The sequence below is a fragment of the Somniosus microcephalus genome, chromosome 11, assembly GCF_052327205.1.
Source record: "Somniosus microcephalus isolate GS21.2 chromosome 11, FLI_Smic_1.0, whole genome shotgun sequence".
In the NCBI taxonomy this organism is placed as follows: Eukaryota; Metazoa; Chordata; class Chondrichthyes; order Squaliformes; family Somniosidae; genus Somniosus; species Somniosus microcephalus.
Window position 1 is genome coordinate 35,769,874 of NC_140997.1, and position 25,975 is coordinate 35,795,848.

The window sequence follows — 25,975 nt, forward strand, 5'->3', positions numbered from 1 at the left end:
AACATTATGGGCAACAAATTTTATTGCACTGAAGAAGTAAATACAATGTTACTACTGTAAAAGTTCTCTTACAGCAGCTGGCTTGTTGGAACTATATTATTACAAATTAAGTTGAATGCTATAAACTAAGTTCAGTTGAGAAGATAAAATAACATTTACTGTTGTACTGACATTGCCAAGTATATATTTGAAAAGATGCAATGTAGATTTTAAAAAATGTTATATTCATGAAATAAATAAGTTATAGAGACATTTCGTCATCATCTGTATTGCTAGATGATATCAAGTAAGAAGTCATTTGTTGCATAATTTGAGTAACTAGCATAATATTAATTTGAATTAATGGTAGGAAAATAGGTTTTAAAACCAGCATAAGTATGAACTTGTAGGGGGTGAAATTCAATTCGGCCCGAAAGCGGGCGCGGCAGCACAATGTGCCCACGTCCATTCAAAGTGGTTCAGGCAGCACGCAAAATTCGTGCTGCCTGCTCGTTATAATGATTGCAGCACTGATCTCAGTGCTAAATACGCTGCTGATTGGATTAGCGCTGAATAGGGGGGCCAATATCGGGTGCAGTCTACTGGCCAATAAAATTTGGCCCAGGTTCTCTGCACTACTAAAAGGGGAGGTGCTTTGATATAAAAACACCTCATTGTCAGTGTGGATGAAGTCAAGGCCCAACAGGCAAGAGAGAGGGCGAGGAGGTTTTTGGATTCGCCACTGGAAGCCCTGGTCCTGGGGGTTCAAAGGCAACCTCAGGTCCTTTACCCGCAGTGGGGCAGGAGGCCTTCCACGCAGAATGCCAGAAGGATGTGGGAGATCACTCAAGCTGTCAGTGCGACGAGTGTAGTCCCCAGGACCTGGATCCAGTGCTGCAAGAAGTTTAGTGACATCACACGAGTGGTCAAGGTGAGTGAATGTATCTTCAAATGCCATATTCCACCATCTGCACCACCAGCCTCTACCACTGCTCAATGCACCACACCCCCATCACTCATTTACCAACAATCTCTAGCAATCACCACTCATACCTCACAATCATAGCTTCACCTCACCCTCACACCCTTACCACTGCTGCAAGACTCACACCCACATCTCACACCTTGCACACACTGCCAGCTGTTCAACCATGGCAGGCACATCACCCAAACACATTGCACCACGCTCACCAACAGACTTCCCTTTCTCTTGCAGGCAAAAATCATTTATAACTGTCGGAAGCAGCAGCAGACAGGCGGAGGGGAAGCCCGACTGCAGAACTTCATAGAGCTGGAGGAAACACTGCTGGAGATAATTGGAAGGGCCGCCACTGAGTCTGTGGTGAGCAGCGAAGTTGAAAACATTGCTGATGATGATGGTATGCTCATATCTAATCATTCTTCTCATATCCCACTCATCCCACAATCTCTTCTCATTTACAAGCTGCTGATAGTATATGCATGGATAATTGCAAGGGCAATAAGGGATGGGCAATAAATGCTGGCCTTGCCAGCGACGCGCACATCCCATAAACATTTTTTTTTAAACTTGCTTTCCACCCCCACCACAACCCGACCCTTGTGTCTTTCTCCTTTGAGATACCCAAGAAGTCCCACAAGCCCAGTCTGTCTCTGAAGTAATGGAGGAGCAGGGTGAAGGAGAAGAGGCACCGTCACTCGATCTGACAATACCAGGCACCAGCTCAGAAAATGGCACTGCGTGACTTGAGAGTAGTATAGATCATGGGCGTGTACTCAATCTACACATATAGCCACAGTTCCAAAAAGCATTTCACCCTATGCATTTTATAATATTTTTACTTTGCCAAATACACGCAGATTCTGTAATAGCATTACAAGCTTTAAATTTTGATTATTTATTTTCTTTCCCTATAAATGCTTTTGCCAATGATTCAAGCATTTATCACAGATTGCGGAATGGAAAGAAGAATGGAGAATAGAGGTAATCTTCATACGCAGGTTCAGGGTCTAATATCTTGATGTCAAGACTGCCCCAAGATAAGGTAGAAATTGACACTAATCAATGCAAATGTGAACCATATATTTTTATACAGTACATGATTCTTTTGGAGCCAGCAGTGTTTTCCTAACTTCAACGATATTATCATAGCAAGGACATCTATTTTCTTCCCAATACTGTGTGTGGGTATAAGCCTTGTGAAAGGTCAAGATAGAAGGATCTCATAATATTGCTTGCTGGAGGGAGTCCCAGCAGATAAGTAGCTGGATTTGAGGAGATGCGGATCGTGCCAATTTCTAGAGAAAACAGAAGCCATCCACAATAATAGAATAAAATTGGTCCATGCGTGTATATGTGTCCAATGATTTAAAATGTACTTTTGCCTTATTACTAATTTAAATTTTAGAGTTAAAATTATGCTAGTTGAGTATGCTAGTTGCTCAAATGATCCACAAAATTATTCCTTACTTGATATAATCTAAACAGTGCAGATGATCAACAGATACCTTTATTCTAATTTATTTCACAATTGATGATATTCATAGTCTTTTATTTCCCAGTATTAGTTTCAAAACACAGTTGTTGTCAAATAAATGTATTCAAATTCTGATCATGTTAGTCGATGCAATATAGAGTTGTTAGAGATAATATAATGAGGCAATTCATTTATCAGTTGTTGGAATAGCAAACATGTGTGCGGGAGATGTGGCATCAATCTAGGAAGCAGCTGCAAGGTCCCTGTAGCAATTTTCGAGATAATTGTAAATTATCTTGAACAGCTTCAGCCAGGATTCACGGATCTCTGGTGTAAAGATGGTCCCCAGTGACTCTTCCATGATCTTGATGATTATATTAAATATAATCTGCAATAACAAACAACAAAAAAGATCACAAGAATAAAAGAGGCTTCAGTGGGACAATTTTGACTTAACGGCAAATAAGGAAAGTTAACTTATTTTACATCATCTTAACTGGTGTATGGACCTCCCTTCAACCACACCCTTAAAAGCACACCTGATCTAATTTAACTTGCAAGCTAATGAGTGAAAACAGCAAACACATGGCAGATGAAATTTAATGCAGAGAAGTGTGAGGTGCTGCATTTTCAAAGGTAGAATAAGGAGAGGCAATATAAACTAAATGGTACAATTTGAAAGGGGGGTGCAGGAACAGAAAGACCTGGGGGTTCACATACACAAAGCTTTGAAGGTGACAGGACCAGTTGATAAGGCTGTTAAAAAGGCATAAGGATCCTTGGCTTTATAAGTGGAAGCATAGAGTACAAAAGCAAGGAAGTGATGGTGAACCTTTATAAATCACAAGTTAAGCCTCAGCTAGAGTATTGTGTCCAATTCTGGACACCATGCTTTAGGAAGGATGTCAAGACCTTGGAGAGGGTGTAGAGGAGATTTACTAGAATGATACCAGGGATGAGGGACCAGTTATGCGGAGAGACTGGAGCAGCTGGGATTGTTCCCCGTAGAGCAGAGAATGTTAAGGGGAGACTTAATAGAGGTGTTCGCAACTTTGAGGGGTTTTGTGAGAGTAGATAGGGAGAAACTGTTTCCAATATCAGGAGCGCTGATAACCAGGGGACACAGATTTAAGATAAGTGGCAAAAGAACCAGGGTTGAGATGAGGAGAAATTCTATTGACACAACAAGTTATTATGATCTGGAATGCACTAACTGAAAGGGTGGTGGTAGCAGATTCAATAGTAACTTTCAAAAGGGAACTGGATATATACTTGATAAGGAAAAATTTGCATAGCTATGGAGAAAGAGCAGGGGAGTGGGACTAATTGGGTGGCCTCCTTCTGTGCTGTATGATTCTAAAATGCCGGTGTCATAGTTGTGCTGGAACAACTTGGATAGGGAAGTGAGGGAAGTGGCTAGTTCTGGCATCTGTAATGGTGGAGATCTTGGGGGGAGGCCAAGTAGAATCATTCACTCAGCACTTTGGGCCGATGACAACTTGCAAATACTTCAGCCTTGTCTTTTAGAGTTACATGTTGTGCTCCGCCATGGTTGAGGATGTGGATGTTCATGGAGCCTACTCCTCCTGTTGATTGTTCCACTACCATTTTTGACTGGATGCGAAAGGGCTACAAAGTTTCGCTCAAATCCATGGATTGTGGGGCTGCTTAGCTCTGCCTATATCCTGCTGCTTTTGGTGTTTTGTGTGCGGGCAGTCCTGTGTGGTAGTGCAGCTAGATTTATAACCCATTCTAAGATATGCCTGACACTGCTCCTGGAACACCCTTCCACGCTGAATCATTTCTTAAAAATTGTGTTACCCTAATACCCCTTAATTTGAATTTGTTGTCATAATGGTTTACTATTTTATTATTGCTCTTCAGCATAAATCTTTTGCTGATACAATATTAAGAAGGTTACATTACTCTTGCTGTACAATGGTTTTTTAAAATACTATTTTTCATATTCTTTGTACTCATAGCACATTTGTATTAACATTATAATAAGAAACACATTTTTGTTATGTATATAGTGTTCCTGTAACATATAGTCATAGAATTTCCCAGTAAAGTCATGGCATAATTAATCATGCAGGTACAGACAATGATATGGATTGCATCGGAAATTATAAAGGAACCCAAAACTGAAGTAACAGTTAAATTAACATACATTTTCACATGTAGCATACGTTGTGGTGAGTAGGCAGTCATTAATTTTTTTCAGATGACAAAAACTATTTGGAGTTTGCACTCACCAGTTATGATGCCAACTAAAGTGGACTAAGTTACTGCCTTGCAATCAGTTCTAGATATCCATTATCCTCTATATAATTATACTAATCTGTTCTTTTTTTTAATTTATCTACTAACTGTAGCTACTATTTTTCATGGGAACGTTGTGCAAGAGTACTGCCATATCATGACCCAAGTTAACATATTCAAGTGGCGACATTGATTTACTAAAGAAGGTTTAATAAAAATGTTCTTAGGCAACCATATATGGTTTATCAGAGAATTGTAATTAAACATTTACATATTATTAGCCTAATCTAGCTGGAACTTACTAGAAAGTGTACATTTACACTGTCATTTTCAAACATGATTGTAACATAAGATCAGCATTATCCAATCAATACCTATGGTGAGACTTGTCAGCTTTTGTTCCTCAAAATATATAGATTAGTCTTCAATGTGAATTCAAAGAAAAAGCAGAGATATACACTACATGGATCAGAGACTTACCTGAAAGTTGTACACCTCAACTTTATGCACATGAACATGTCTTTCTGCCATGGATGTCAGAATGTCACAGGCTTTATTCCAGTTATCCAGGTTCTCAATGATGTTGTTCAGCTTGTCCATTACTGCCTTACCATGTCTTTTGATCTGAGCTGATTTTTGCATTTCTTCCGGGGTTGAAATGTTCCTAAAAGTCTTGAAGTACTTCTTTGTTTCGGGATTATCTGTGAACAATCTGATTCATACAAGTTAAAGATTTTTAACTTCATTGGCAATGGAAGTACAGTTTTGAAGTTTTCTTTTAACTAAAATAAAATGTTTTGTTACTTTCAATCCAATATAAAAAGATAAAAATCAGTAAAACTTTCAGAAATAATTTTTATAATCTCAATCTGATAGTTAATATTGCAAAGTAGAAAACAGCAATGAATCATTATCAAGAAAGAAAGTAGTACCTGATTACACTCTCCACAACTCCAAATAGTTGTATGTGGAGAGGAGTATAAAAGTGTCAGATGGAGACAACTGGAAAATACTGTAAGATCAATGGAAGAGCGACGGCAGAGGAGATAACAATGGGTCCTTCGGGCATCACAATGATTAATAAGTATCAGGTTTTCTTTGAGTTCTTACTACAGCTTTCTCTCACAGAATGCTGCATTAGATAGGAAAACCTATAAGAGGCACTGGTATCATGGACAAGAGGTGCAGTTGTATTGGAAGTTTCCTTGTCCAATGAGAAGGCAGACAATCAATCTGTATCATGCTGAAGCTATTGTTACAGCAAACAGACCATAAGTAATTTGAGAATATATGATGATTCTGATATTCCCATTTACACCTCCTCCACACTCATCCTTTTTTCCCCCTTACTTGTCCCGTTACCATCTCTTTTCTCCTTGCACCATCATCCCGTTTGTCATTTAATCTCTCCTGCCTTCCACCCCAACACAGACCTTCCCTTTTGTTCTTTCCTCGCCCTTTCCCTGCCTCTGTACTTGCTTAAAACCTATTCATAGTCATAGGCCTAGAAATTCAGTATCGCCACGTTTGGGGCGCTACAGTCGAGCGTTCGCTAAAATTAGCGCCCGGCGCAACTTAGCGCCACCTTCAGCGAAATTGAGTTGCATCACCCCGAGAGGTTGTTGCTGCGCTAAAGCAGGCGGTGCACGACTATCCTAAGGCGCTAAGCCGGCGAGCTGAGGCGCTACCACCGAAGGCGGGCGCAGCGCAGGTGCGGCCAGTTAGCTAATGCAGGCAGACACGCTGGCGCCGGTCACCTCTTAAAGGGGGAGGGTCGATTTGGCTTGCAGCCACGCCATGCATTTTGGAGCCCTGATTCTAGGCCTAGACAGACCTGCTGCGACATCGTTATGCCTACGACCATGGTGAGTGTCAGGGAGCGAGCGCAGAGCTTCAGTGAGGGGGCCCTGAAGGTTCTGGTTGGCGCAGTGGAGCGCCGGCGACCTACCCTATTCCCTGACAGTGGCAGGAGGATGCTGCCCAACGAATATAGAAAAGCTTGGAGGGAGGTGGCACAGAGTGACCTCCAGCAGCATGGTACCTAGGACCCCAACGCAATGCAGGAAGAAGTTCAACGACCTCACTCGGGTTGTCAGGGTGCATACCCTTTCCAGTATCCTCTTCATCCCTGCATGTGCACCTCACTTTATGGCCAAAGGGTCCTAAAAGCCCCAATGCCCAGCCCTCATCCAACACCTATGGGCCTCACATGAAAATCACATGCACATTCACCACTTTACACACTGTAAGGGCTATTCGACCATGGGAGGCAGTGCAGCCAAGATCAGGGCTTGATACTGTCAGGGCTATTCGACCATGGGAGGCAGTGCAGCCAAGATCAGGGCTTGATACTGTCAGGGCTATTCGACCATGGGAGGCAGTGCAGCCAAGATCAGGGCTTGATACTGTCAGGGCTATTCGACCATGGGAGGCAGTGCAGCTAAGATCAGGGCTTGATACTGTCAGGGCTATTCGACCATGGGAGGCAGTGCAGCCAAGATCGGGGCTCGATACTGTCAGGGCTATTCGACCATGGGAGGCAGTGCAGCTAAGATCAGGGCTTGATACTGTCAGGGCTATTCGACCATGGGAGGCAGTGCAGCCAAGATCGGGGCTCGATACTGTACTCAGAGCCCGTCCTTTCTCTTGCAGGGCATGTTGGCCCACAATAGGAGGCAGCAGCAACGGACCGGGGGAGGCCGTCCTGAACTTAAAGACCTCAGCGATCTGGAGCAGCGAGTGGAACGGATAATGGCAGGCCGCCTGATTGGCCCCGTCGCCACTGGAGATGCCGACCCCATTCTGGACAGCAATGGTAAGGTCATCACCTTTTTTACCTCTCTCTTTCCACTTGTGCCTCACACCAGCATCCTTTGCCACTATCGAACCAATGCAGTGCATTGCAGCACTCATGCCTCTCTCGCTGCCGCCCTGTCCTCACGCTAAAGCAACTCTTGTACCTCCCTGCTTTCAGATGCTGATTCGCCAGGTGAGGAGGCGGGCCCTCAAGCTGCCACTATGAGTGAATCGGAAGGTGAGGAGGAGGAAGAGGAAGCCGGAACATCAGTGCCACCCTCAGCCGAGGCAGCCCATGCCCATGATGGGGACACATCTTCCCTGGAGGGGAGCAGGGGGGAAGGGTCTGAGGAGGGTGAAGCTCCGGGGCCCAGCGGGCTGCAGCAACAAGGGGGGGTAGGGAAGCTCGGTGGCCTTCTCCCCGGAGGGAGAGTGTGGCCTCCAGCCCTGCTACAGTGAGTGCAGAGGAGGTGCGGCTCCTTGCTGAAATGGGCACCCAGGCGGAGCGCAGGCACACTGAGCTCATGGCTGCAGTGGCAAGGATGCCTGACTCCATAGAGTCACTGGCAAGGAGTGTACAGGAATTCGGGGCAGCACAGGCAAGGAGTCTGCAGGACTTCAGGGCAGCATAGGCAAGGAGTCTGCAGGACTTCGGTGCAGCACACGCGGCTTCCAGCCAAGTGCTTAGTCGTGCCATGCAGTCACTGGCTGGTCTGATGCAGACACAGATCAGGGCCACACGAGCACTAACTGCTGCCACCCTCGCTGGATCGGGCAGGATTCGCCGGGGCCGTCGCCGCGCCACAGCAGGCCAGCAGTCTGTGCTTCAGCAGATTGCTGCGCATGCTTCAGTGCTGCCCCGTGCGAGTGCCAGTGTCTCGTCCGACCAGGGAGTGCCTGTGCTCTGTCAGGTTGGCAGCATTCCTGCTGCCAACACTGTCACTCCTCCACTGCAGCTGCCACAACCCGTAGGACAGACTGCTGTCGCCCAAACAGAGTTGGAGCAGTCAGCAGCCGGGCCCTCCAGGCCCAGAGCTGGTCCAGGCCGCCCCCCAAGGGCATCTGCCGACTCACTATCTAACCCTCAGCAGCCTTCCCCCAGCCTTGCTGCAGCCACTGGGGTCCCATTGCGGAGGAGCTGCAGGGCGGGAAGAGGCCAATCTCGCAAGCGAGGCGGATCACCCTCGCAGGCCAAAAAGTAGGAGGTGTGGCAAAATGTTGTGTTTTTTTTTGTGAAGGCCGAGGATCATGGTCATTTTTGTTTAACTCTTTTGTTCATTCTCCAGGTTGTGAGAGCCAGTTATGTGTCTGACTGTTTTTTGGGGGGTTTCTCTGTATTTGTTTGTCATGCAGGAAGGGCACAGAGTTGTTAGATAAATAATTGTCTTTATTCAGATTGTGCATGTATGCACTTTGAACTATTTGTTGCCTTGACTGGCTCAGGGTTTGCGGAGCGGGTCCATTCATGTTCTTTCAATGGCACAAGCCATTCCCTGAGAGGGGGCCTAGAACCGACTTGCAATAAGCCGCTGATGGACGGCCCTTGCACGTTGTGCCTCCCTCCCGTCTTGGTGGTGCTCCTCCTCCTCCTCCGGTGGTCCTCCAATGTCTGCTGGCAGTGGCTGAGTCCTGAGGATAGCCAGGTTGTGCAGCATGCAGCACACTACAATGAAATGGGAGACTCGCTCAGGCGAGTACTGAAGGGCTCCCCCGGAATGGTCCAGACAGTGGAACCGTTGCTTTAGCACGCCGATTGTGTGCTCAATGATGTTCCTGGTCGCTTGATGGCTGTCATTGTATCACTCTTCAGCAGGGGTGCTGGGCGCATGGAGCGGGGTCATCAGCCAGGTGCACAAAGGATAGCCCTTGTCCCCGATAAGCCAGCCTCCTGGGTGAGCCGGGGCTTCAAAAATGTCTGCCACAGAAGTCTGGTGCAGGATGAAGGCGTCGTGGCTGCTGCCTGGAAAGCGGGCATTGACAGCTAGTATCAGCTGCCTGTGGTCACACACCAACTGCACGTTCAACGAATGGAACCCCTTCCGGTTGCGGTAATCCTCGGCATTCTCTAGAGGCGCCCGCAAAGCCACATGCGTGCAGTCAATGGCGCCCTGGACCATGGGGAAGCCCGCTATTCTAGCAAATCCCATTGCACACTCTTGCTGCTTGTCCGGGGTCATGGGGAAGGAAATGTACTTTTGAAGAGGGCATTCATGACTTGGCGGATGCAGCAATGCACCGCGAACTGGGAGACATTGGCAATGTCGCCAGTAGCGGATTGGAAGGAGCCGCTGGCATAGAAGTTGCGAGCCACTATCACCTTCACTGCCACTGACAGAGACGTCCTGCTCCTCAGCTGAGGCTGCAGATCTCTCTGAAGCAGGTGGCAGATCTTAGTGACCACCTCCCTTCTGAATCGAAGCCTCCGAATGCACTGCTCCTCAGACATGTTGAGGTAGAAGTGCTGGCGGTATACCCTGGGAGGGTAAGGCCTCCTGTGCCGACGCCTGTTGGCCCTCCTCCATCTGGCCATGATTGGCACTCTCTTTCGGCGTCTCTGAGCCCTCTCAATGCAATGGAGAAACCCAACGTTTCCACCCATTGCAGCCCCCATTATATGTGGCCACTCAAGGCTATGGTACTGAAAAATCAATCCAACTGCAAAGCTCTGGGCTGAAGCCAGAAGTACCTGTGCGAGCACTGAGTCAAAGCAGAAAGCTCTCTCCCTTTGTCTCTCTGCAAATCCCTCTCTCCCTCACACAGGAGTGGTGCAAAATGGCTACCACAAAAAATGCAGGAAGAGCCCCCTTTAAATAGCGCCCCCCCAGCCCCACAGCGACTGGGAACCGTTCCACTCAACCAGTCACTGGGAGCGCCAAACGGAAAGAAGGGGGGCGCCACTGAAGTTCCGGTTTGGGGCGCACCAAGGGCGTTGCACCATGAAATGACGTCAGGATCTGCGCGCGCAGCTGAGCGGGCGTTGCGGTTTTGCGCCACCGCTAAATCTTCACTCAAGTTCGCGAGAGGCACAGATCGCGCCGCGCCCGGGCACTAGCCGCTTCGCGCCCCACTTATCGCCCTCTTAAGGTGCTAGCGGCTGGCGCTACCAACTGAATTTCTAGGCCATAGTGTCATAGTCATAGCGTCATAATGGCACAGAAGGAGGCCATTCAGCCAATCGTGTCTGTGCCAGCTCTCTGTAGAGCAATCCAGTCAGTCCCATTCCCCCGCTCTATCCCCGTAGCCCTGCAAGTTTATTTCTCTCAAGTGCCTATCCAGTCTCCCCCTTGAAAACATTGAGTGTCTCCACTTCCAACACATCCGATGAAAGGTCATTGACCTAAAACATTATCTCTGTTTCTCTCTCCACAGTATTTCCAGCATTTTCCGTTTTTATTATTCAAGGAATGGTAGATTGATAAGAGCTTTGTCTGAGATTAGTAGGGAACCTATTCTTAGACTGCCTCTGTTTGCACTATTCATAAACGATATGGAGGAGGGCAATATCTAGTAATAAGGACTGGAATTTTAACATGAACGAGTGAGTGGGTTTGGGAGCAGGTGGGAGGTTCAAAGCGCTGAAATTGACCGCGTCAGGAAGCCGGTTTCAACCCGCCGGCTTCCGAATTTAATTCAAATGCGTTTGGCTGTGAGCGAAAAACCCCCTCGGGAGAAGTGGGTTAACAATTTAGAACTAGATAAGAGGCTATGAATAGCCTTTTTTACCTGGGGTTTCAAGTTTTACTGTGTGTGCACAGGATTTTCAGGCTTCCTGGACCTCACCAGTGAAAGCAAGGCAAGTGCACTGCAGGAGATATTTGCAGGATTTCGCAGTCGGCCGCCCACAAATGCATCACCCAAGAGACCAATGCCATGTTTGCCAGGGCAGGCAGTTATGTATACTTTGCCACCACTGAAGCCAGTCAGAATGATCAGACGCTCAGCTGGCTGGCTTCCCACAAGTGCAGGGCGACTGCACACATGTGATCATCAAGGCATGCCCAGATCACCCAGGAGTGTTCGTGAACCATAAGGGCTTCCACACCATCAATGTGCAGCTTGTCTGCAACCACAAAAAGATCATCATGCAGATGTGTCCCAGGAAGCTGTCATGATTCATTTGTCCTGTGCCAGTCCACCCTCCCTCAGCTCTTCGCACCTCCAACCAGACTTACCGGCTAGCTGCTTGGAGACGAGATGTATCCACTGAAGACGTGGCTGATGACACCCTTAAGGAGGCCAAGCAATAAGGCTGAAGAGTGCTACAATCAATACCAAATGATGAGGAGATGTGTAATACAGCAAGCAATCAGGATGCTGAAGATGCACTTCAGATGCCTGGGCAGATCTGGAGGAGCCCTTCAATATGCACCAGCCAGGGTCTCCAGAATGATCGTGGTATGCTGCGCTCTGCACAACAGAGCGCAGCAGCGAGGATTGGAGCTGCTGGAAGAACACGGTGCAGAATGCAGAGTCTCTTCAGAGGAGGAGGAGGAACAGGAGAAGGTGGAGGAACAGGAGGAGAAGGAACTTGATGTGGACTTGGCTTCAGCAGTGGCGCATATTGCTGCCCGGAATGCCAAGATGGCCTCTTAATGGCACGGTTTAGTTGGGTTGCACTAGTGCACCGATCTGGCACCCAGATTCTGAACCCACTTTCACCCCCCACAACCACAAAGCAGTCCTACAACGACCAAACCATTCCTTTCACAGACACCCACTGCAAGTGAGCCTGAAATCCTGCCAGACCCTTACGCTTTTTTTGCTGCTCTTCCAGAATCATCTTCTTTGTCAACGGCCCCAGAGGTTCAGTATCTGCGTCCAGCAGAGCAGTGCGTGGACAGAGCTGTGCCCTCCGACGAGGACTCGCCACTGCTGTCCCTGTCTGCACCATTTGCTTTCACTCACATCTGATGTGTGAGACAACAGGTGATAACACTACTATCTGACATAATGGGCCCACCAACGTGTGTGTATCTGCGCTGGTGCTTGGTGTGCATGCGTCCTGTGACGGTGCACCCTCAGAGTTAGCGACCTCCTCTGAGGAGTCTTCTTCCTCCTCTGGCTCCACTGGCTGTTGGACACTTGATGGGTCTGTAGGAGATTAAAGACATGAATTAGAAGAATTGTTAAGAATGTTTTAAGTGAACATTATGCACATGATCATATTTCACTGGCTGCTGATATCAAATCAACATGTGTGACTGTTGTATGCCATGTGGCTGTGTGATATTTAATTCCGTCAACAGGTAGCTGGGAGCTCCCCATCTCCCACCACAATCAATGCCGATACTCCAATTATCCCCAGTGCCTCCTCCTCTGATGCAGTCAGCATTGCTATGACTGGAAGGCCACCTCCAGTTCTCTACCCCTCCCAGGTGTTCTGTGCTTTTTTTTTATTCGTTTATGGGATGTGGGTGTCGTTGGCAAGGCCAGCATTTATTGCCCATCACTAATTGCCCTTGAGAAGGTGGTGGTGAGCCGCCTTCTTGAAGCACTGCAAACTGTGTGGTGAAGGTACTCTACTTAGGTAGGGAGTTCCAGGGTTTTGACCCAGCAACGATGAAGGATCAGCGATATGCTTCTAAGTCGGGATTGTGTGTGACTTGGAGGGGAACTTGGAGGTGGTGGTGTTCCTATGCATCTGCTGCCCTTGTCCTTCTAGGTGGAAGAGGGTTTGGGAGGTGCTGCCAAAGAAGCCTTGGCGAGTTGCTGCAGTGCATCTCTTCTCCTGCAAGGAGGGAAACAAGAGAACTTTGAGTGAGAGTCATGGAATGAGTGGAGCAGATGAATGGGCAACTTCTGTAGAGGGTGACTATGAGAGAGAGGAGTTACATGACATTAAGATGAGGGTGCATGTCAGTGGTGGATGGTTAGATAGGGATGTGAGGAACTGCACAGACAGAGAGGGATGGGTGCACCTGCAAGGTACGCTGGTGTGAGGAGTGATGTGCAGGAGTAGGCTTGGGAAGGCAGAGTGAGGGGGTTGGGGTGTAGTTGTATATGGCATTCTACTCACCTTTCCTGACCTCGTGAGGTCATTAAATCTCTTCCTGCACCGTATCCAGGACCTCACCACCACACTCCTGCTGCAATCTCCAGCCATGCCTCTTGGTCCCTAAGGCTGGCTTCTTCCTCCCGTCAGCAGCGAATAACACCTCCCTGCGGGCCCTGACTCCTTGCAGCAGGAGTTCCAGGGAGGCATCACTGAATCAAGCAGCAGCTTTCATACGTTGAGACTGTATTTTTTGTTCTCCCACCAAAGCAATGTCTCTCCCACCAATGTCTCTCCAACCTCCACCAACCTTCAACTGTCACCTTTGCATTGCTCCTTTAAAATACCCGAGCTGAACTGGGCCCATGAGTGACATCACCACACCTGCTCGCGTTAACTGGGACACCCAGGGATTCTAACCCCAGTGCTAGCAGGCTCCGAGGCCTTCTCCTCACTGTTTCCAAACACCTTTATCCACCCCATCCCCCCCCCCCCCCCCAAGAGGCAGAGGGTTTTAGGGGGAGAGTTGCAGAGCATGAGGACAAGGCAGCTGATGACATGGATGCCAATGGTGAGACAAAGGGAGGAGGGATGTACAAGAAGCTGAAGTCAGAGGAACAGAGTTCTGAGGTGGATTGTAGGGTGGGAGCAGGTTAGGGGGAGGCTATGGAGGATTTAAAATTTGTGGCATTGGGAAACTGGGACCTAATGTAGGTCAACTAAGACGTGGTGATGGGCGAGTAGGACTCTGGGCTGGTTAGGATACAGGCAGCAGAGTTTTAGATGAGTTGAGGTTTATGGAGGGTGAAGGATGGGGTGGGGGGCAGCTAGGATAAGTATTAGGGTAATGGAGTCTGGAGATGACAAAAGCATGGATGAGGGTTTCAATGGCTGAGGTAGGGACTGAGGCAGGCTGTGTTAGAGGTGGAAGGAGGCGATCTTTGTGATGGTGAGGGCATGGGTTTGGAAACTCCGCTTTGAGGTTGAATATAACAGAGGCTGCAAATGGCCTAGTTCAACCTGACTGTGTCGGTGGGGGCAGGGCCTGGAGTTTGTGGCAAGGATATGGAGATTGTGGCAGTGGCCGAAGACAATGAAAATCTTCTCGATGATTAACTGGAGGAAATTGCAGCTAATCCAAGACTGGATGTCAGACAAACAATCTGATCGCACAGAGGCAATGGAGGGGAGAGAGAGGTGGTGGAGAGTTAGAGCTGAGTGTCATCAGTGTAGCTTGTCTGCAGATGATGCCAAGGGGCAGCATGCAGTTGAGGAAGAGGAGGGGAACCAGGATGGATGCTTGGGTGACCGTGCAGGTGTGGAATAGAAGCCATTGGTAGTGATGCTCTGGTTGTGATCTGATAAGCAAGAGTGGAATGATGTGGAGACAATCCCACTGAGTTAGACTACTGAGGAGAGGTGTTGGAGGAGGATGGTGTGGTCGACTGTGTCAAAGGCTGTAGAGAAGATGAGGAGGGAAAATGTGCCTTGATCAGTCAGGGAATATCATTCATGACTTTGGTTAGGTTGTTTTGGGAGAGATTCAAACAGGGAAGTGCAGGAGAGATGGGCAGGGATCTAGAAGACGTGAACTCTAATCATATATAAATATTTATTTATATACAATTTTATCCATTTTACATTAAGTTATTTTAAGCTAACCCCTTTATTCCTTATATATAGAAACTCTTTTTAATCTAATTTTTCAATTTATTGTTTTGATTTCAGGTTCCATATCCACTAGTTATTTCACATTTACTATATTCCTAACTGAGCCAACATACTACCAGAATAATACATTCTGCATTCCATGCTACATTCCATCATGTACATTCCTCCTTATAAATGATGTATCTCCTGACTCACCACAAGCAATGCTCCAGGTTATGTGCTAGTGCGTATAAGAATACATTTACAATTTAATTACAAATGGTGAACAGAGGAATTCTTCCCCAAAGTGCTGAACACAACTGTCTCTTTTGACATCTGCCTGGAGGTTATGCTGTGTATGCTGGAGATGACTGCCTTACGTCTCTAATGGAGCGAAGTAACTTTGTGATACTGGCATTCAAGCAATTGTCTGAAATTTCTCTGGCTGTTCTTAATGGACGTTAGCTTGTTTATTTTGAATGGCTTAACAGAACAGCAAGCACAAGAATTTCATACAAACACTCTGGCTCTAATAACATGTCATGCAATTTCACCTCATACTGAGCTGCAGCGCAGAGCCGACGCACTGCAAAGTAGTTCAGTGCCATGAAATTACTGAATTCAATTTTGAACGTCTGTGCATAAATATTTTAATTTTAAATGGAAATTTAAGGCAGGTTAAAATATACAGGTTGTCTTGGCATTTGTGGTTGTGGCAAATTGAATTCAAGAGTGTAATTTTAAAGGAAATTGCCCAGTTTATTTGTGTATGTGTGTTTATGTGTATTTGTGTGTATAATAGTTCACCATAAAACCTTAACTTCCTTCTGTACTAATGGAATTATTGTGAATTCCTAGCATGAGTATACTAATCTTCAGTGGTCATAACGTCATGCTTTTATTTCTGTAATAACATCTAGTTTGAATTTACAATGGAAATATAGAAGCCAGAAATGTAATTTACAATGGAAATAATCTACTGTAGGTCTTCATTCTGAGCTAATTTGCATACCTAAGTAGACAATGTTAACAGAATTATATCAGGCTTAATAACCAGCACAGTGGTTGTTCCTGAACCAACAGTAATTTCAAACAAAGTTCAATCTTTTGTTTGAGCAGGGCAGTGGGACTAATTGGATAGCTCTACCAAAGAGCCGGCACAGGCACAATGGGCCGAATGGCCTCCTTCTGTGCTGTATCATGCTATGATTCTATGAAAATAGAAGGAATGAGGCATACAGTATGCCCGCATAAAAAAAATCCCATAACAATCATTACAATCAACGTTCGATACAGAGAATATAAGACAGAACTCAATGGCTTACCAAAAGAAAACAAATCAAGAGACATGGTTTTGATTATCTCAACAGCTGTACAGATGTGAATGAGTTTTGGATTCTAACTCATGGATGTTTTTAGTAAACTATGAAATTGTGTATTAACACTTTACAAATCTGATGTTCTTTATAATACTTTTTGGGGAGAGTGAATGGAACTTACCATTGTAGAGGCTGAGGTACTGGTGCGGCACTACACTTAGGAGGTTTTTTACTTGATGTGGTCCTGTAACACTGTGGGGTGTTGGCAGTAGAGGAGAGCAGTTCAGTGAGGTCATATTGTGGACTTTGTAGAGGGTGTGGTTCCTAGAGGAAGATGTCAATTGCAGTAAGACAGAGCGGAACAGCATCAATAAAGATAGCGAGAAATGTAACAAGAATAGACAAGAGAATTAGATTAAGAAAATTATAAGAGACAGGAATTGTGAGAAGCCAGTGAGATCAATATTAAGTGGAAGCAGAAAGCAGTGAAAGTTAATACCTACTGGGGGAGAGAGACACATGGGGAAAGAACTGGATATTCAGAAATGAAATGTGAGGAAAATATGTGAACATCACCAGAAAAATGGAAGGAATGGGAACGTGAATTAACTGCAGAATTATAACAGGAAGGTAAATGGGGTGGAAGCTCTATAGGAGGAGAATTTTCATAGTGGTGGTTGGTGCATGCGGGTGATCAGAATTCTTGCAGATCAATCATTGGGACAGCATTGCCTCCAGGTCCACACCAGTGGTACAAAGAGAGGACTCAAAATTATTCTTTGAATGTGGCAATACATAAAGTTGCTCACAATTCAAGTACTATGTAATGCCTGTTATAACACTGCAAACTTTTAACATACATTATTACCTACTCAATTGCCCAGCCTGACATTAGATTGCATATAATCTATTTTTGGGGGGAATTTACATCACAAATAGTTTTCCATCATGAAGGATAAATATATTATAATGATTGCCTGAATACAATTGCAACAGATTTACAAAGTCATCCTTATGTGGCCTATAATTAACTACAGCTTCTAGAAGGACTGTTAGTCCAAACTACTCGCTATAGAGCAGTGGTGGGCAAAATACGGCCCGCTGCCCGTATCCGGCCCGCCAATGGATTCAATCCGACCTGCCAAGGCCTGGCTTCGAGGCCGAATGTCCGCCGCACCTGACCCCCTAGCCTGACCCCGCCCCACGTAACATCAGGAGGCGAGTCATTGTCTCCAAGGCAGCAGGGGAGTCATATCCAAAAAGAGAGGTGGGAAAATCAAATCTGCCGTTCGGTGCATCAATTTGTCATTATCACACCCAAAACCTCAATTTCTGCTCCGTCACGGCAATGTGAAAGGTGAGTTACTCACGGTTTGTAGGTTCAGGTCCATAAATCTGTGCAAACTTTCCAGATAAATGCACGATAACATAAATACTTTAAATATATAAAATAACGGCTTTGGCAGCATGACTCAGAATTGACAACTGAATCAATTGCTTACTTAGAACTTTTTTTTAAACTTGCAGCGAGTTTTTAGTCTCAACTTGTCTCTGAAGGACAAGTTCTTGTCTTTAAGCGACTAATTCAGAATTAGTCCTGGGCTTGATTTCATTCCAGTGAGTTATAAAATGCTACTTTTGTTTATTAGTACAATTGGGTGAGTGGGTAGCACCTTGCCTCTGAGTCAATGAAGGCTGTAGGTTCAAGTCCCACTCTGGAGACTTGAGCACAAAAATCTAGGCTGACACTCCAGTGCAGTACTGAGGGAGTGCTGCACTGTCGGAATGCTAGTCGTTTTGGATGTGATGTTAAACTGAGGCCCCGTCTGCTCTCTCAGGTGGATGTAAAAGATCCCATGGCACTATTCTGAAGAAGAGCAGGGGAGTTATCCCCGGTGTCTTGGCCAATACTTATCCCTCAATCCAAATCACTAAAACAGATTATCTGGTCATTATCACGTTGCAGTTTGTAGGAGCTTGCTGTGAGCAGATTGGTTGCCACATTTCCTACATTACAACAGTAACTACACTTCAAAAAGTACTTAATTGACTGTAAAGCGTTTTGGGATGTTGGGTGGTTGTGAGAGGCGCTATATAAATGCAAGTCTTTTTTTTTTAATTCCGCGGGGTTACCATCAGTCTCCAGGTGTAACTCTGGCACAGACCCAGTTACGTCGGGTCCCTGTTGTTTCTGGGAGTTTCCTCAGTAAAGGGCCGGGGAACTTCTAGCTCAGTGGTGGGTAAAATACAACCCCCCTTCATTCTATCCGGCTCGCTGGACTGGACAGAAATAGAGTGCAAGCCGGAGCTTGAGCTGCACATTACTCTGATTTGAGTCATGGCTGCTCATCAACGATGAGTCTTTTAATGAAAAAAGAGACCGGCGCAGCGTCTTTACTCTCCCGGTACCCAGAGTATGACGGCAGGGGAGTTCTCATCGCCGTCTTAGACACGGGAGTGGATCCCGGAGCAAAAGGACATAAGAACATAAGAAGGAGGAGCAGGAGTAGGCCATACGGCCCCTCGGGCCTGCTCCGCCATTCAATAGGATCATGGCTGATCCGAATCTAGACTCACGTCCACTTCTCTGCCCTCTTCCCGTAACCCCTAATTCCCTTATCTGCTAGGAAACTGTCTATCTCCATTTTAAATTTATTTAATGTTGCAGCTTCCACAGCTCTCTGGGGTAGCAAATTCCATAGATTTACTACCCTCTGAGTGAAGAAGTTCCTCCTCATCTCAGTTTTGAAAGGGCAGCCCCTTATTCTTAGATTATGCCCCCTAGTTCTAGTCTCACCCATCAGTGGAAACATCCTCACCGCATCCACTGCAGGTAATGGCACGCGATTGTAGTTCAGGGCATGCGAAGCTTTGGGCTCCTGTACTCAGCACACTAAAAAGTGAACGCCTCTCGCATTAGAGGCCCCGCAGACTCGAGCCGCTCAGCCAAACACCCACGTAGACTTTCAGTACAACATATAATCGATCAATTGATCAATTATTTCATTCATTCATTTAGTAATGGAAGATTTTACTATGTTACACCACATTTTGTGTATCTGACTACTATCTGAATTTCTATTTATAATTTATTGGGAGGGTAGAAGTAGGACTGATTATCAACACTATGTGTTGGCCTGTTTCAAATTTATCAATTTAACACTTTGCTCTCACCAACGTGCGTGGTCCCTTTAAATTTGCTGTGCGGTATCTCTTCCAGCGGCAGGAGCTGGTGGGTGTAATGATATCAGCAAATAGTGATGGTATTTGCCTGTTTGATTATTTATGCCTTACCAGCATATTTGCCTGATTGATTATTTATGCCTGACCAGCAGAGGGCATGTGAGAGACAAGCAGTTTAGTTTTAGTTTCGTTTTAGATGGATCTCAAAGATGGTGTCTCCTGTAATGCTGTTAAAAGAGTTGAACAAGCTTTAGATTAAAAGACATTCTCTTTCATAAATGTCTCATCATTGAACCCACATACAAAACAATACATGGTGTCAGAAGTGATTGAAAGAGATGAAGAGGAAAAATCTGAAGTTAAATCAGCTCTCCACATATCAGCAAGCCAAAAGAGAACATCGTTACTTACCATTGGAGAATAGCTAACGAAGCGAAAAAATGGAAGGTTTACACCCACCGGCGAAGCTTCAGTTGACAGGTAATGTGGCTGAAAGTTGGAGGAGGTTCAAACAACGTGTGGGGTTGTATTTAGCAGCAATTGGAGCTGACGAGAAAAGTGATAAAGTGAAAGCGTCAGTGTTCTTACATGTCGTGGGTGATGAAGCGCTGGAGGTGTATAATAACTTCACATTCACTGCTGATGGCGACAAAATTAAGTTGGATAAAATAATGGAACAGTTTGAGGCCTACTGCATACCTAAACATAACGTGACATTTGAGAGGCACAGATTTTTCACATGTGTACAGAAAACGGGAGAGACAATTGATCAGTATGTGACTGAACTGAGAAACCGAAGCAAAACATGTGAATTTGGGGGACTGACAGACTCGCTGATAAAAGACAGACTGGTGTGTGGTATTCCAGATAATGGTCTAAGGGAAAGACTGCTAAGAGAGCAAAATCTAGACCTGGGAAAAGCCATAGCACTGTGTAGGGCTACAGAGATTGTGAAGTCGCAGGCAAAGGAGCTGTTCAGTGACAGTAGCTGCAACGTGGATGCAGTGAGAAAGAACGGACTCAAACCGTTTAACAAAAAGAGCGCCAATGTGAAAAAAGAGGCGTGGCCAGTGAACAAAAATGAAAGGGACAATCGAAAGTCATGTAGTCGATGCGGTACACAGCATCCACCAAAAAAGTGTCCAGCATATGGTAAAAAATGCAATAGTTGCAACAAAAACAACCATTATGCCCGTTGCTGTAAGAACCAAGCGCAACAAAGCAAGGTCCATACAGTAGATGAAAGCGAGATAGAGGAGTTCTATGTGGGTGTTGTGTCTGAAAACAAAGAAGGAAAAAGAGACTGGATGTTGACACTAAAAGTGAATGACATACACATTCCATTTAAATTGGATACTGGAGCACAAGTTAATGTGATATCAGAGACTGATTTTAAGAAAATTAGGCCCAGACCAAAGATACATGGAATAAAAGTGAAAGTGACAGGATACTCAGGTACTGATATACCAGTGAAAGGAAAATGCATTGTCAAAGTGACACACAAGGACAGAGAGCACACGCTAGCATTAATCGTGGTGCCAAAGGATGTGCAGGCCATACTAGGTTTAATAGCCTGTGAGAGACTGAACCTGGTAAAGAGAGTCCTCGTTGTGGAAAGCGAAGGAGAGACAGTCTATGATGAACTCATGAAAGAGTACAACAACCTATTTCAGGGTCTAGGCTGCCTTCCAGGAGAACACACGATCAGAGTAGATAAAAGTATGCCAACGGTCATACATCCATGCAGAAAAGTTCCGTTTGCTCTTCAAAAACAACTGAAGGCAGAGTTGGACAGGATGGAAAGCCTGAACGTGACTCAGAAGATAGATGAGCCAACTGAGTGGGTGAGTTCCCTCGTCATTGTGGACAAAAAGAATGGAAAGCTCAGAATTTGCCTGGATCCAAGAGATCTAAACAGAGCAATAAAGAGAGAGCACTTCAAGCTTCCTACATGTGAGGAAATCATGGCACAGTTTGCAAATGCAAAGTATTTCAGCAAGTTAGATGCATCATCAGGATTTTGGCAGATGAAACTGGATGAGGCAAGTTCAAGACTGTGCACGTTCAACAGTCCATTTGGCAGATACAGATTCCTAAGGTTACCATTTGGCATTGCCTCAGCTCCTGAAGTGTATCACAAAACTATCCATATGATTTATGAGCACCTGGAGGGAGTTGATACATCAATGGATGACATCATAGTATGGGGAACCATGAGAACTGAGCATGACGAGAGACTGAAAAATGTGCTGGAAGCAACAAGGAAAACAAACCTGAAGCTGAATAGAGAGAAATGCCAGCTCGGGGTGACAGAACCGACATTCGTGGGAGATATCCTTAGCAGTGAGGGCATCAGACCAGATCCCAGAAAGGTGTCCGCCATTGAGAATATGCCAAAGCCACAATGCAAAAAGGATGTGCAGAGGTTTAATGGAATGATCAACTACATGGGGAAATTCATATCCAACCTCTCAGAAAAGATGGCGCCACTGAGAAGACTAACTGAAAAGAACATAGAATGGGAATGGAATCATGAGCATGAGAAGTCATGGAGCGATCTAAAGAAACTGCTCACAGAGGAACCAGTTCTGAGGTTTTATGACCCAGCGAGACCCATCAAGATATCATCAGATGCATCACAGAGTGGGATCGGTGCTGTTCTTCTGCAAAAATATGACTACTGGCAACCTATTGCATATGCATCGCGCTCAATGACAGACGCGGAGACGCGATATGCTCAAATAGAAAAGGAGCTGCTCAGCATCACATACGCCTGTGAAAGATTTCACCAGTTTGTGTCAGGACAAGCAATCAGTGTAGAGACTGACCATAAGCCCTTGATTGCATTGTTCTAAAAGCCACTAAATAGCTGTCCGCTTAGAATACAAAGAATGATGATCAGGCTGCAACGCTATGCACTGAATGTTGCGTACACACCGGGTAAGCTGATGTATACAGCAGACACATTGTCCAGAGCTGTTGACCCAAGTGAGCCCGCAAACACCAAAATGGATGAAAAAGTGAACGCCTACGTGGACATGATCACAAGTGCACTGCCCATAGCAGATGCAAAAATGGAGCTCATAAAGACTGAGACAAACAAAGATGAAACACTGAGATGACTGAGGAAAAGCATCTTGGATGGATGGCCCAACATGAAGCAAGACTGCTCACCTGACATGGCAGAGTACTGGAACTGCAGGGCGGAACTATCAGTGGTCGAAGACATCATCTACAAAGGAAGTAAAATAGTTATCCCAAAGAGTCTGAGAAAAGAGATGCTAAAAAGGATCCATGGAGGACATCTGGGAATCGAAAAGTGTAAGAAAAGAGCACGAGAGGTGATGTACTGGCCACGAATCAACCAAGATGTGACAAATGAGGTGTCAAACTGCACAATATGCCTGAAATATCAAGCAAGCAATCCTGTAGAACCACTAAAGCCACACCCAGCGCCAGACAGACCTTACCAGAAGGTAGGTGCTGACCTATTCGTATGTCAAGGGAAGGACTATCTTGTAGTCACAGACTATTACTCCCTGTATCCAGAGGTTTGTAGACTGTACACCACCACTGCAGATGCTGTGATAAGATGTATGAAAGCCATATTCTCCAGACATGGCGTGGCAAGCGAGGTCTTCACAGACAACGGACCCCAGTTTTACAATGCAAGTTTCCGACACTTTGCCAAAGAGTGGGACTTTGTCCACACAACGTCAAGTCCTCACTTTCCACAGTCCAATGGACTAGTGGAAAAATCGGTCCAGACAGTGAAAAGACTGATGTACAAGGCAAAAGACAGTGGAACTGACTTCTACCAGAGCATGCTTGTATACCGCACAACACCGCTCGAGTGTGGTAAGTCATCAGCCCAACTCCTTATGGGACGTCGGCTAAGGTCAAACCTACCCATCCCGGAGAACCTCCTGAAAACAAGAGGGGGAGAAAGTGAGGAAGTTCAAAGAACAACAGAAAGAAAAGCAAAAGTACTACTATGACAGAGGAACACAAAACCTACCTGAACTCCACACTGGTGACCAAGTAAGGTTCAAAGACAAAACAAACATATGGACTCAGAAGGGAACTGTCCTGAGTGAAGTTCAACCAAGATCATACACCATTCAGACAGATGAGGGTGCTGTTCTGAGAAGAAATCGTCGGGATCTTCTCATGGGACCAGCCACAGCAGGTCAAAAGACTGATACTGTTGAACAGCCGGATCACACAGCAGGTCAAAAGACTGATACTGTTGAACAACCTGATCACACAGCTGAGAAATCATCATCATCTGAGGCAACAACTCAGATTCAAGGACAATCAATCAGAAAATCCTCAAGACATGTGAAGCCTCCTGAGAGACTCATTGAGCAAGTTTAAGGACTATTGTTATAGAAGGAAGTAATGTTATCTTATTCTTTCTTCAAGTTCTAGGTATTTACATATTTCATGTGAACACACAAAACAAGGTTAAAAAACCTTGATCATGAAAATGATAATGTAAGTTCATTAAGTGTTACAGTTAAAATGCAGAGTAATACAAAGAAAACATATTGTTAGATAAAAGTAAAATACTTTTGTTTTAAGAAAGGGAGATGTAATGATATCAGCAAATAGTGATGGTATTTGCCTGTTTGATTATTTATGCCTTACCAGCATATTTGCCTGATTGATTATTTATGCCTGACCAGCAGAGGGCATGTGAGAGACAAGCAGTTTAGTTTTAGTTTTGTTTTAGATGGCTCTCTAAGATGGTGTCTCCTGTAATGCTGTTAAAAGAGTTGAACAAGCTTTAGATTAAAAGACATTCTTTTTCATAAATGTCTCGTCATTGAACCCACAAAGAAATCAATACAGTGGGCATCCTGTGCGGGACCTCGCCATTGGTGCGCGGCCGTGCACCTTAGGGGGGACATTGGTGTGCGGCCCTCAACAGCTCACCACAACTTGTGAAGTAGCCCAAATAATTACCCACCCCATGCTATAGAGCCTCACGCTAGCATGATTGCACAGATGGAGGAAAAATAAAATGAAAATTTAAATATCTCCCCACATGGCAGGACATATTTTGTTGCTCTTTACCTTAGTAAGATAAGAAGTCATTAACATTGAAGTTACAGCCAATAACTGTTGTACTGTTAGTCCCCCCTCCAGCAGTTTTCAGCATAAAGTCAGTATTATTTAACGTTGCAGAAAAGGTTTCTTGCACCATTGGGTATTTCTGATTTGCTAAATATTTTCAACAAAAATAATGAGAAACTGTGCACAGTCCAATGAATACTACAGTACATTGTGTCAGCTTAATCGTTTTAGATAAATTGAGTTATTTTATATATTTACTGGGGTTACAAGGCGTCCTCTTTAATACAGCTCTAAAAATAGATCTTGACACTGAATGTACTTTGCGAAATGAATTACGTCCTGACAAAAAAAAGTGATATTAATTGCCGGAGAGCTGGGTGGAAAATACACGTGCACCGTAAGCGCTAGGAAAACAGCTGGTAAAGCTGGATCGTTACCTCAGCACAACTGTCCTGCCGCTTGCTTCGGCATCAGCAAACAGCTTCTGCCAAATGATGCGAATGTGTCCTTTGTCGGCTTCTGTCATGTCAGTCATGGTGGCAGCGATCAATCGGTGGAGCTGCAAGGAACCTTTGTGTAGTGCAAGGACGAAGCTGAGGGTGACTTTTAAGTTGTTTCAGGGCTCCTGCGATATCACGTGGCGCCTTGTAAATCACGCCCATTCGACTGCTGGCGATCGCGACTGATTGACTAGTCGTTAAAGATTATTTTTTTTCTTTCCCCCCCAGTGCACTTAATAACGCAGAATTACTTTGCAAGATACTGTTAAAGGGACGTTCCAGATTGTGGGCAGTATCCGCAAACAATGGTGTTCCTTCGTTTTCAAAACCAACACTCGTCTGAGCTGCATGAAAGCTACAGAATTTCAAGAAGAATTCTGTGAAAGACAGATCTGTAAATTCTAGTGAACCGCAAATTGTTAGGTCTCTTGTCAGGGACCTATTGCATAATTGTTGCCTGGCATTGAGAATACATCGTTGCTTTATATGAACTAGATGTAATTCCAGAATTTGGAAATATTTGAAGTTAATTGAGTTTTGGAATGACAACGAAAAACATCTAAAAGCTTTTGTGGTAAACTAGTAACTGATGAATTGGAGGAGAGTGGCTCTGTTCTACATAGAAACATAGAAGATAGGAGCAGGAGTAGGCCATTCAGCCCCTCGAGCTCGCCATTTAAAGAGATCATGGCTGATCATCCAAATTCAGTACCCTGTCCCTGCTTTCTCCCCATATCCCTTTAGTCTTAATAAATATAT

At 45.2% G+C, this 25,975-nt stretch overlaps 1 protein-coding gene across 1 annotated transcript; it reads right to left on the reverse strand.

Moving 5' to 3' along the window:
* Positions 1–25,415, reverse strand: LOC147110473 (cytoglobin-2-like). The gene is made up of 3 exons (XM_086000471.1): positions 25,154–25,415; positions 5,178–5,409; positions 1–2,823 (listed from the first exon to the last, which is right to left on the reverse strand). Exons 1-3 carry the CDS (start codon positions 25,249–25,251, stop codon positions 2,677–2,679), a joined length of 477 nt encoding a protein of 158 aa, XP_085856597.1. The 5' UTR covers positions 25,252–25,415; the 3' UTR covers positions 1–2,676.
* Positions 25,416–25,975: the final 560 nt, after the last annotated feature.